General features: G+C 37.9%; 1 protein-coding gene across 1 annotated transcript in view; it reads left to right on the top strand.

The window, feature by feature from the left end:
• The window catches only part of LOC119584399 (1-phosphatidylinositol 4,5-bisphosphate phosphodiesterase gamma-1-like), a gene marked incomplete in the record, with an annotated part of 22045 nt that overhangs the window by 7544 nt on the left and 1425 nt on the right, over positions 1-13076 (top strand). The window contains 18 exon segments of the mRNA XM_037932980.1: positions 9-84; positions 1393-1516; positions 1671-1803; positions 2380-2570; positions 3921-4087; positions 5474-5615; positions 5762-5940; positions 6100-6280; positions 6451-6504; positions 6641-6832; positions 6981-7099; positions 8232-8337; positions 8729-8932; positions 9145-9259; positions 10190-10338; positions 10605-10722; positions 11454-11593; positions 12055-12159. Of these exon segments, the coding sequence (XP_037788908.1) occupies positions 9-84; positions 1393-1516; positions 1671-1803; positions 2380-2570; positions 3921-4087; positions 5474-5615; positions 5762-5940; positions 6100-6280; positions 6451-6504; positions 6641-6832; positions 6981-7099; positions 8232-8337; positions 8729-8932; positions 9145-9259; positions 10190-10338; positions 10605-10722; positions 11454-11593; positions 12055-12159 (2495 nt within the window).

Genomic DNA, 13076 nt, shown 5'->3' with positions numbered 1-13076 from the left:
TCCACTTTGCTACACACTCACTAGCAAGATTAGCTTCAAGGATGTTATTAACACCATCAATGAACACGCCTTTGTGGCCTCTGAGTGAGTGCTGATTTATTTATTTATCTTTTATTTTATTTTAATTTTTTACATTTTTTTCTGTTTTGTTTCTTCCCTCTACTGGTTCTGTTCCATGCATTGTTGGAGTACAGTCAAGGACAAAATTACAATCACCTATCCACTAATAGTGTTTTGTCTCAGAAAAGCTATCTTGCCGTGCTGGGTAGAAGTAAGGAAAGATGGGAAGGAAGTGGTTAGGAGGGAGGTGCCTGTTATGTGAAGTGTTGGTTGTGCAGTCTGTCTTTCAACTTTATTCAGATCATACCATAAAAGAAATTGGTAATCAATTGTTGTAAAACAGTATTTGATGATGATGCATTGATTTCATGGCATTATGTGAAAAAGCTTGACATACATGCATGATTAGGTGAGCAGGCATGCTAGTTGGCATTAGATACCAGCCGCATGTGAAGATGACATTAGAATCAGAAAAAGAATGGTTAAAACAGTATGGCTTCATTTTTACCAAGGAGGCCAGAGGTAGTAATTGAAGCAAGTTACATACCAGCTAGGATAAAGTCCAGTAACATTCCTCTTTTCCTTATGTTTACTAATGTTGTAAAATATAAAGATAGATATTTGGTGTTTCTCTAATAGATTTTGAGAAATGATGATATGATGTCGACCCATTTGCACAAGCATCAAACTGGGGCATGTCTTTATGCGTGAGCATGCTTATCAGTCTTTATAGCAGTCATAACTTGCCCAAGTACAGATAGTCAATACGTTCCTTGTAAACCAGTTGTTTGCAAGTAGTTACCCATTCTTTCCTTGACCTCTGACATCACTTCAACTGAGGCTGCTATCGAGATTGGCAGGCATGTCTGTTCATCTGAATATTCATAAGCCTTTTTATAAAATGTCATGAAATTTGTTAGCATGATTGGACAATACACATTTTGCAGCCTAGAGTAGCTATACATTTGCTATAGACTCAATCATGTCAGTGGATATCAAAGTTTAGATCAACAGTCAATAATAATGAAGGCTAGAGGAACTTTCTTTTTTTTGTCCATGACTGTACACAAGATTTTTGTTTGATACCTGATTTTATTTTCCCTTTGTTCTGGTTTTCCTTGTTTGTGCATTGCTCATTTGTGCTGAATTTATGTTTCACATGCTTAATTCTTCATTTTGATGTCACTCTAGACTTCAGATTTCTTGGCACAATTCACTCTTCTCAGAAGTGTCATCTCATCCTGAGTCCCAGATGGGATTTCCACACAGCTGCTTCTACCCCTCACCCACTACCTTTCTTTAATGAAGCAATCCCTCTGCAACATCCTACAGATACCCTGTGATACTCTCCATAGAACAGCACTGCAGCATGATACAGCAGAAGGAAATGGCCGAGCAATTCCAGAAGGTGTTTGGGGATGCGCTCTTAACTGCTCCTCTTAGCCCTAATGAAAAGGTGTGTGCAGTTGTTGTTATGGATTTAGATTTGATAGTTTTTGTATTGTTTTGGGAATGTTTTTTTTACCAGAATTGTATGTTTCCATCCCACTTGTCATTCTTTTCTTGTATCTGTCAATCCAACTAATACTTGATATTTATGTCTCCTTCAGGAGATGCCGTCCCCAGAGCAGTTAAAGCGCAAGATCATCATTAAGCATAAGAAGCTTCCAGAAGGCGTGGACGAGGCTACCCCTCCCATCTGCAATGCTAATGACTCTATTGCTCAGTCTAGCAATGAGGAGTGTGAGTGCATTTTCATCTTTATTTTTTATTTAAATTTATGTATTATTATTATTATTAATTATTTATTGTATTCCCTGTTCTTGATTTTGGATAATTTTCAATTACTTTTAGATCAAAAGGTCTAAAGTGATACTTGTGACATTCATACCCAAGTCTCTTTTTGGAAATGCATTCAAAGGGAAAAATTTAATTATTATGATAGAAAGTACCTTTACACAAACTTCATGAAAGATATCTCTCTCACAGTCAGAAAGGAAAATGTAACTATCAACAAAGATGCAAATCTTTTTAGATTAACACAGAGACTGCAAACCCAGTTTGCAGGTGGTAAAATCTGGGAATTCCAGAAAATAATGCACAGAATTCCTGATATGACTTAAAATCCCTGTTGCAAATCCTGAATGTCACAGGCTCCCAGTGCCCCAGCAAAACTGTTCACAGTTATTGGATAGTGCCTTGTCAAAAGAGATAGTATCCCTCTGGCAGGTGCAGGAGAGACAGACCCAATTTAAACTAAAGGCAAATCAACTTACCCTCTTTTATTAAAGCCATGTTCTTCACTTTGGCAACCCACAGTTGGAGGAGAAATGGACCTGAGCAAGTTGAGTTTCAAAGGTGATCGCCTTTACCTCAGGAACCCAGTGGACCAGACTGCCTGGCAGCCCCACTTCTTTGCCCTCACCCAGGACCGTCTCCACTTCACTGAGCTGCAAAATGAAGAGCCAGAGTCCGAGGACCAGCACAGTGGCCGTAGGATGCTTAATGATGTGCGTGTGAGGAGGACTTTAGTGGATCCAAGGGCTGTAGGATATTCTTAATTTGGGGCAGAATCTTATGGTTTGAAATTGTAGTATTGTTGTCTTGGTTTTGTGTTGATGGTTGGGTATTTGTGCATTAAAAAAGTAATGCCCAGATCTTTATATATGTTCATTGTAACATATGTAGCAGGTCTGAATGAGAAAGACATCTTCACAGTGCAAGAATCACTTATGTCCTGCTTCAAAAGATTTGATGTTATACTGTCAAGTTCTAACTGAAATATATTTTTTAATGCCACATAAAGTCTGGATAAGGTTACTTGTATCCTAGATAGACCTAGCTATCAAGATTATTACAGTGCTCAGCTGATCTGCCTGTTTCACTTTAGAAGTATTGTATGTAATGATGACTGATCATTTTTCTTCTTAGCTTGTATTTTGTCTGTATAGTAGATTGGTTATTCCTGATAGGAGGTAAATTCTTTCCATTCTTCCTTTCTTTTTATTTCTTTAGTAGTAGTAGTAGTAGATTGGTTAATCCTGATAGTTTTTTTTTCTTTTTGTTTTTGTTTTTTTTGTTTTTTTTTTTTTTTTTTTTTTACCTGTAAAAAGCCTATACTTGCTGCCCAACAACAAAAAAACATCCAATTTTATCTTTTACTAAGGCTAGATTTGATCTTTGATGTTTGTAGAGCTCAACTTCACACACCAGAAAATGTGTTAGGTGATGGCATGTCACATAGTTACTGAGCAGTGGAGCATCAAAGTGGATAAATGTTACCTCTGCCAGAGAGCAACAAACAGACAGGCAGACAGACAAACAAACACAGGGATAACGAAATGAGAAAATGAAGCAATAAAGCAATGAAACATATCTCTTTGTATGATTAGTAAAAAGTCAGTAGTGGACCACAAGACAAATTTATGGAGGAGTGCAAGAGGGAGGGGATATGATGGTTGTTTTTGAGGAGTTGGCATACATGCTAAAGAATATTTATATTATATTTCCTATATTCATTCATATGCTGAAAGAGGCACTGTGAGGTACTTGTATTATTGGAGATGAAGGGCTGCTAGGGGTAGAGGTAATGGAAGTGGTTTTTTCATTTTGTAGCTGGAAGAAACTTTGCCAGACTAATTACATCCTAACTGCCTCCCCCCCATGTTAGCAGAAAAAAAAGGGGTTGGGGGGGGGGGGAGTAAGCACCTTTTGACAGGATATGTTTAATTGAGCCAACTTGGACCCAACATCAAAAGTACAAATGCATTCAGTCAGGGTGCTGTCAGACTTGAGGGGTTAAAATATAGATTGTCTCTTTCCACCAGAAAATATGATTTCTCCTTCTTATCGCTGTACAGGTGAGCGAGGAAGAGTGGCACCTGCATGAACCCTGGTATCACGGGCGGCTGCCAGGTGGAAGGGGGAAGGCGGAGGAGCTGGTCCACCAGAACAGCCATCTCGGGGACGGGACTTTCCTCGTGCGCTTCTCTGAAAACTTTGTTGGGGATCACACCCTCACATTTTGGTAAGGGCATACACTGTCTCTCTCATTCTCTCTCTCTTTGTCTCTTTCACTCTCTCTCTTTGTCTCTCTCACTCTCTCTCTCTTTGTCTCTCTCACTCTCTCTCTCTCTCTCTCTCTCTCTCTCTCTCTCTCTCTCTCTCTCTCTCTCTCTCTCTCTCTCTCTCTCTCTCTCTCTCTCTCTCTCTCCTTCCTCTCTCTTTCTCCTCTCTCTCTCTCTTTCTCTCTCTCTCTCTCTCTCTCTCTCTCTCTCTCTCTCTCTCTCTCTCTCTCCTCTCTCTCTCTCTCTCTCTCTCTCTCTCTCTCTCTCTCTCTCTCTCTCTCTCTCTCTCTCCTCCCTCCTCTCCTCCTCCCTCCTCCCTCCTCCCCTCCTCTCCCTCCCTCCCTCCTCTCTTCCTCCCCTCCTCCCTCTCCCCAGGTCTCATGCAGTTTTGCTTCAGCGGTTTCAAGGTTTGTTATGTAGTGGATCTAGTCTTTGAGTCATTTAACCCACTCATGATGGGATTTTTACTCACAACATACCAAGCCATGTGTTAGGTATCTCATGCTGTCAGCCACTTGAGTTAGGAATTAAAAGCACAAACAATATGTTCTCACTACAGAGACTTTATGCCTAAAGTCTACTTTTGAGGACTGTATCTCCTCAATGCCCACAGTCAAGGTCAAACAAGGGAATAGCTCTTTATCATGCACTGCTTAGAGCAGGCTTGACTGTGCATAGCATGGGTGCTTGTCTCTTGGTATTTGGCTTGGTTTGCCATTATGTGATTGGAAGTCATCTGGTGTGAGTGGATGAAATGGCCTTAATGGCAACCAATCTTATCATCAAAATGAGTCAACAAGGTAAGTACTTCTTTAGAAAGTAATAGTGCACCTTCTGTAATTGGGGTATTGGGTATTTTGGCTGTGACCGAGAATACTTTGTTGCCAGATTTGGTGTATATTGCATGACTTTTTCTTCTTTTTTTTCCTTATCTTCCCTTTATATATATGTATTGATTTTTGTCTTGATGTAGCATTACTGTGTTGCTCATACCACATAGAGTAAATCTTCATACAAGTTGTTAAATGAAAATTCTCTTGCTTTTATAGGCATTGCAGATGTTAGTTTTAATCCTACACATTTCTGCTCTGAAACAACAAAAAGCTAGAGGAAAAAGTTCACTCTCCAGCTAATGTAGATATCAGTAAGTGCCTTGAATCATACCATTGGCAATGCTGTTTGATGTAAGAAATCAAGACTGCAGCATAGGAATGAGAACTGTACACTCTTGAGTAGATTCCAGTCTTACCAAACCTGGACCCACTGCATTGTGTACTTTGTGTAATGCTTTTGTAAGTTATTCAGCACTGTAATTTAGCACTGTTCTCTCCTGTGACCCCCTTCAGGTACAGAGGGAAAGTTAGTCACTGCCGCATTCGTGTCCGACAGGAAGGCGACAACACTAGGTACTGGCTCAAAGACAATGACTCCTTTGACACACTTTATGGGCTGATTGAACACTACAAGCACTACCCCATATTGTCACAGGTAAGAGTCAGAAGGAGGGAGGAAAAGAGAAAGTTGAAAATTAATAGACAGAAATGAGAATGAGAGTTTGCTTTGTCACATCAGTTCAGTCTTGATTAAAAATAGGATACTGTATCTGTAAGGTTCCTTTCCCTATAACTTTCCAGGAAGTATCAATAAAGCTGGGAGAAGCTGTACCTCAGCCAAATAGCCATGAGCGCATGGAGTGGTACCATGCTAACATGACTAGAGATGAGGCAGAGCAGTACCTTGGGAGGATACCTGAGGACGGGGCCTTTTTAGTGCGGCCAAGTGGAGAGGCAGGAAGCATAGCCATATCATTCAAGTGAGTTGATAGTGGAGAGTGATGAGGCAAAGCCTGCATCATTATTATAGATATTTATTGCAGACATTAGACATTGAGGGATTTAAATATGTATATATTAGAACACTTGTCCACAGTGCTGGAACTCCATTTGCTCATTACTCCCTAATTAACATCCAGAGCAGAGAGACGGACAAAGCACTGCCGAGTAAAGCAAGAGGATGGCACATTCATCATAGGCACAGCAACCTTTGACAGCTTGGTGGAGCTGATCAAGTACTATGAGCGGAACTTCCTCTTTCGCCGGGTCAAGTTGCGATATCCAGTGACAGAGCGTGTTATCCAAGGACTCCAAGATATGGTGGGTGATGATGTGCAATATTAGATTTGGAAAAATGTTATTTACTCAAGTGTTAATTATACTATCACCTTTTTTTGTTTTATATCTTAGAAAAGGATAAAGTGTTTATTTTATATATTTATTTTTTATTTATTTAATTTTTTCTCTCTCTCTCTCTCCCCCTCTAATAGGATCCTGTTGATGGCACTGGTGGTTATGTAGTGGACCCTGCCTACGTTAGCAATGTAAGCTATCGCCTTTTTCAATCCACACTCATCAATCGCCTTCTTTCTCATCAATTTGACAAGCAGAAACCCTGAGAAATAAAGTACAGACATTGATTAATAAATTTTACTCTCTTCTGCCTTCTTTCCCCCTCAGATCCATGTAAAGGCCAAGTACTCCTACCGTGCCAACAAGGACGATGAGCTGACCTTCCCACGCCATGCCATCATCCAGAATGTGATAAAAGCAGAAAAGGAGTGGTGGACGGGCGACTACGGGGGACGGAGGCAGCACTGGTTCCCAGCTATCTTCGTGGAGGAGATTGAGCCAGAGAATATGGAGGAGAGAGTGAGCTAGACAATTTTTTGTTTGTTTTATTAATTTTTTGTTGCAATAAAAAAAAAAAAAAATTGGAGGAGAGAGTCAAGTATTGGGCAGTTGTTTATAGTTGTCGGTTATTAATTTGCTTTTGGTTGATTAACCTTTTATTATGCAGGGAGGAGACAACCAAGTCTTGGGCAGCCTGCAGAAGGGAAGCATTGACATCTCAAGGGCCGGCACCAAGATCGAGAAAGTCACAGGAACCAACCGCTGGGGCATCGTGTCCATTATAAAGTGGGTCCCTTATCTGCAGTCGCTTCTCTATTCTCTCTTGTTCTGTTTTTCTCATTCTGGTCCTTTTCTTCTTTTTATTTCTCCAGATCTTCCATATAATTTTTTTTTTTTCTTTTTTTTTTCTTTTCTTTTTTTTCTTGATATCTGTTCTTTGATACATTCTCATATGTATTTTGAGATTATATCATTGTTCTTTGATACATCCTCATATGTATTTTGAGATTATTTTATATATATAATTATATATATATATATATATATAAATATATATATATATATACATATATACATATATATATATATATATATATATATATATATATATATATATATATATATATATATATATATATATATATATATGTACATGTACATGTACATGTACATGTACATGTACATGTACATGTACATGTACATGTACATGTACATGTACATGTACATGTACATGTACATGTACATGTACATGTACATGTACATGTACATGTATATGTATATATATATATATATATAATATATATATATATATATATATATATATATATATATATATATATATATATATATATATATATGTGTGTGTATATATATATATATATATATATATATATATATATATATATATATATATATATATATATATATCTTGCATTTATTCTTCTCTCAGGCTACCCAAACTAGGCAGATGCATAGATAACCAGTTGTTTATCTGTCTGGACAAGTTCAAAATGTCACAATTCAGTTTAATTTATGTGGCTGCTTTCCTATTCATCTCTGTACATGTGACTGTGTTTGTGTATAATCAGTAATATTTATCAAATTTGAGTTTTGTTGACAGTGTTTGAGTTACATTGAAGGACTGGTCAATATGTTGACATCAAAATAAGTTGAATTTTATATCAATAATACTGACATGTCAGTATTATTGATCACATATGGTAGCTTCAATAATATTAATCAGTATTTTCACAGTCTATCCTGATAGCTCAAAATAGCAAGCTTCAGTTACCAAAACTGAATATTGATCAATATTTTAGAACCATTTATGGCCACCAGTTTCTTTTCAGCCAGTATATAAATGTCATTGTTATCAATCTTGTGTGGGTAACTTGTGGAATGATTCTCCCCCTTGTAGACTGACTACACAAACAGGCCAGGTGGTGGAGCTGGCCTGCACCTCAGAGCAGCAAGCGCAGGAGTGGGTTAAAAAGATTGAGAGCGTCTCCTCACCAGCAGCTGTGGTAAGTCATCCTTTTTTTTTTTTTTCTTTCTTTCTCTCTTTTCTTTTCTTCTTCTTCCTCATTTTTTTTTTTTTTTTTTACTGGTGCTCCTGTTTACAGTGTTCTTTCTGATTAGATACTTTCCCTGGGGTTGATGTCAGGATGATGTAAGTTTTGGCTTCCTTTATGATTTGAAAAGCAAACATTATATAATGTCTCTTGCTGTATAAAAGGAATTTTCCTTAACTTCCTTGACATTAGTAAAATGAAGCTTCCCCCACCATTGCTCAAAGTCTGCAAGACACAGCAGATCATTAGCTTCTCCATCCTGTGCTTTTTGAATGACTCGATGTACAAAAGCACACATCTTGTCCAGAAAGTGTCCTTACCCAAGCCTTCCTTCATTCCTCAGAACCAGACCAGACAGACAAGGAAACCAGAGCAGCGCATCAAGCAGGAGATGAGCAATTTGGTAGTTTACTTCCGAGCAGTGCGGTGTGACCCTAGCAAGCAGTTTGTTTATGGGGGCACACACAATGAGGTCTCATCCTTTCCTGAGAACAGGATGGAGAGCCTCATCCTCAGCTGCCCTAAAGGATTGCTCAAATTCCATAAGGTGGGCCAGAATGTATTTTTAAGGACATTTTAAAGTCTATTATTAATCTTTATAATTTTAAATAATATTATTTTTATTATTGTTGATAGTTATGTTGGATAATATTATTATTATTAACTATATTGCTAAATCATTTTGTTATTACTCATTGTGCTGTTATTACTCATTATGGTAGAGAGAAAGAGAATAATATATCCACTCTTGACTCGCAGGTTGGCTTCAGCCGTGTGTACCCCAAGTCATCGCGGTTGGACTCCACCAACTACAATCCAGTGCCCATGTGGAACCATGGATGCCAAATGGTCTCCCTCAACTACCAGACAGGAGGTGGGTTCGTAGAGTAACCAGAGATGAAGCAAGCGAGAGAAAAGAAGGGGGAGAGGTGGGGGAGGAAGAGAGAAAGGAAGTGGTAGAGATGGGGAAGGAAGAGCAAAGAGAGGGGGGATGAAGAAGGGTGTTAAAGGAGTGGACATTGGAAAAGAAAGGAATAAGGAGAGAAAGATTGATAGAGAAAAATGATGAACAGAATTTTTTAAATTTGTTTAAGTAACATTTACTTTACTCATATCTAGTTCTGGTTCCTGAACCATTCACATTGCCCAGTTTCCTAGGGGAATTACTTTCCAAAATTAAGTGCTGGCCAAACCCCATTCCAACACTTTAACCTAATAATGACTAGAAAAAGTTTTAGGGGATACTGGCATATATCAGGGTGGCACTCCACATGGAGCAGTTGCTCTAATTATTGTAGGGAATGCAAGAACTCACCCTGGTAATAGGGCTATGATGAGTTATCATCTGATTGTTTGTCATGAAATGGTAAAATGCCATCTGTCCCCAGAAGATTGAAGCTTATACAGAAGCTTCATGAACATGGGCACAGCTAGAAAATACAAGCCTTGAAATTTATGTCAAAAGTAGAAACAATGGGTTATAAATATCCTGCAAGAAAATCATGTTACTGAGATGTCTGTTCCCTAAAAGTTGAAATAGAAGCAGTGATTATCCGTTACTTGCTAGAAGTAAATAGTCCAACTGAATGCTGTGTTTTTTTTTTTATGAACAACATGGGGCATGTTAGTTTATCTCCTGTTTTTTCATCACCAAAGCTAACTTTGACCAGAAGAACAGGCTAGGTGTGGATTCCCTTGTTTCCTAGATTTAGCCATAAGAATGGTAATCCAAGGCCTGAGTCCGGCTCCAGAGCTAGGGAAAAGTAATGGTATTGTAGAACAATAGAGATCTCTCTTCTTCCAGACAAACCTATGCAGCTAAACGAGGGGCGGTTTATGCAGAATGGCAAATGTGGTTATGTCTTGCGACCTGAATTCCAGAACAACCCTGACTATGACCCAGGCAACCCCCTCACCCTGCCCAACCCAAGACCCCTCAACCTTTCCATAAAGGTATGTAGAACAAATCACTGTGTTACTAAGGCTAATAGTGTTGGTCTATAAAGCCATAGTTGTTATTGTCAGTGAAGTTAAGAGAAATATGGTAAGTGGTTGTGCTTGTGTAATTTTTCTTGCTTTTACTTTCTTTAAATAAAACTTCAGTTTGCACCAGATATATCTAGGGAATTTGATTTCTTTCATCCTGTTGGTGTGCATTTACCCATTTCTCATGTTGTCCTCTTCTCTTCTACCATCAAGTCCCTCTTTCACCCTGGCAGATATTTGGTGCACGGCACCTGAGCAAATCTGGCAAAGGCTTCATTTCACCCTTGGTTGAGGTGGAAACCATAGGCTGTGAGTACGACAATGCTCCGAAGTACACCACCAGAGCTGTCCGTAAGTTAGTTGTCTTTTAGTCATTTCAAAATCATATTTTAGTCTGGTAGTTTAAACTACAAAAAGTAAACAGAAAATGAAAAATGGACATCGTGAAGTACATTGTATCAGATTTTCAGTTTCTTCTAGAAATTCTATATTAATGCAGTAATAACACAATTAGTTTTTTGGGGTTCACTACACAATTTCACAGGTGGCAGGGGCCCGGCTGGCCCTACCATATGGAACAGTAACTCTTGCCATTAAGGTTAGAGGCCACCTAAGACACCTAGGAGGAATCTGGCATCTATGTGGCAGAGACATTTAGAAAATGGGAAACTATTTCATATGAGAGAAGGATGTAGTGCATCTGACTCAAAAGGAAATGAAATATGTTGCAGTCTTGTGGTTATGGTACTAAAGGCTGGGGATATACTGGTGTACTCTACATGAAATGTTTTCCTTGCTGTCCCTGCCCATAGTGTAACTTTTGACTGATCTGTTGCTTATTTTCCTAAAAAAAAAAAGTATATGTATAATAATGATTAAAGAAATAATAATAATAAAAAAAAATAGATAAAATCAATAAAAATAAGTAAAAAAAAAAATCTCAAAAAAGGTAATAATAATAAAAAAGTAAAGAAAATAAAAACTAAATAGAAATATGAAAAGTATATGTTCATGAAGAGATCCTTAGTTTGAGAGCCATAACATGAAGACAGGATCAAAATATCCTAAGTTTTTTCTCCCAGATGACAATGGACTCAACCCTGTGTGGGGCGTGAAGCTGATGTTCTCAGTGCACAACCCAGAGTGTTCGCTCATCCGTTTCGTGGTGTACGATGAGGACATGTTCGGGGAGCCCAACCAGATTGGCCAGGCAACCTACCCGGTGAGAAAATAGGATGGACTTTGGTTATAAGTAGAGACAGTCTTTATTGTAAAGTAGAAATTATGAAAAGATGTATCTTTTTGTGTCAGTCATTAAGATACACATGCTGCAGTTGAACTTCAGGAACTTGAGTAGATATAACTTGTTTACCGTATATTCTTCTATCTTTTCCCTCTAATACAGTATGATAAGTCAAAACCTATGGACAGAGTTGATTGTGACATGTAGAAAAAAAGTATGCAGTGGAATATATTCATTCTCATTCTTATATTTCTACAAATCAAAACTGCTGTAGAGGAGAGAGACAATCCTGGGAGAAAGCATTTTAGTCTAATGGAAAAGATGTTAACATATTTTTTTTTAGTAACAGATAAAAGGAAAACAATTCTTAGAAAAAAAGATATATATATATAAAATTGTGGCTATAAGGGTAAGCATGTAATGCAGATTCACTTCAACAGGTGACGTGTATACGTGAAGGTTACCGCAGCATTCCCCTAAAGAATGGATACTCCGAGGAAATCGAGCTTGCATCACTCCTCATACACATGAAGATCACAAGAGAGGTGAGAGCTACAAAATGCGCTATGGTCTGACATGCATTTTATTACCCTGATTTTTAGATTTATGCAGAAGAATTAATGGATTGTGTAGATATCAAACACTAGATTATCCCAGAAAATTCATGATTGCCACTTGGAAGTCTGGTTATATTAATTAATGGCATGCATTCTTGCCTGGATAGCAAGAGTGGATGCCATGTCCACTGTCTTTTTGTTTATTGGTTGTCTTTACACATATGGCTCCCAAGCGCTTAATCACCAAGGAGTCACTTAGTAGTCCTACTTAGCTCACCTGTTTAACCCATTTTCTTGATATTTAAGATTATTTCATATTTTTTACTGTTATTAGCAATAGTAATAACATTATAACAAACAGAATCTCAACACAATAATAACAATATCAATATTAATAGCATTAGAAAGAAATATTTTTCCCAAAAATTCAATTAAAGGGTAAATCAGCTGAGGACATATAGGCTTACTAATTGGCTCCCTGGTGGCTCAGCACCTGTGGAGCCATCTCTGTGCCAACAAAATTCACAAAAGAAAACAGCAGACAGTGTGATTACCTAGCACCATTGGGGTAAACGGCCGTATTATTAAAACTGGACTGGGCCCCACAATTCAATCCCCTGGGAAGGGTGTGGGAAGTCTACATATACACATCCAATTACTTGGAATTTCTTTTATTAAATAGTTTGTATATTTAAACTTTCATTAATATGGAAGTACCAATATATTCATGTTAATTCACTTTGTTTAATGATTGCGGTGCATCAATGTTGACATATCAAAATATATGATATTGATGAAAGTTTAAATTAACAAAACATTTGATAAATGGAATTTCAGGCATTTGGTCTTTGAATCCCTTTGGATGCACATACACTGGTATATGGATATACATATATATTAAGAGC

Source organism: Penaeus monodon, chromosome 18 (genome assembly GCF_015228065.2).
Source record: "Penaeus monodon isolate SGIC_2016 chromosome 18, NSTDA_Pmon_1, whole genome shotgun sequence".
Lineage (NCBI taxonomy): Eukaryota > Metazoa > Arthropoda > Malacostraca > Decapoda > Penaeidae > Penaeus > Penaeus monodon.
Note: the sequence above shows the minus strand (reverse complement) of the source record. Positions and strands in the feature narration are given on the sequence as shown.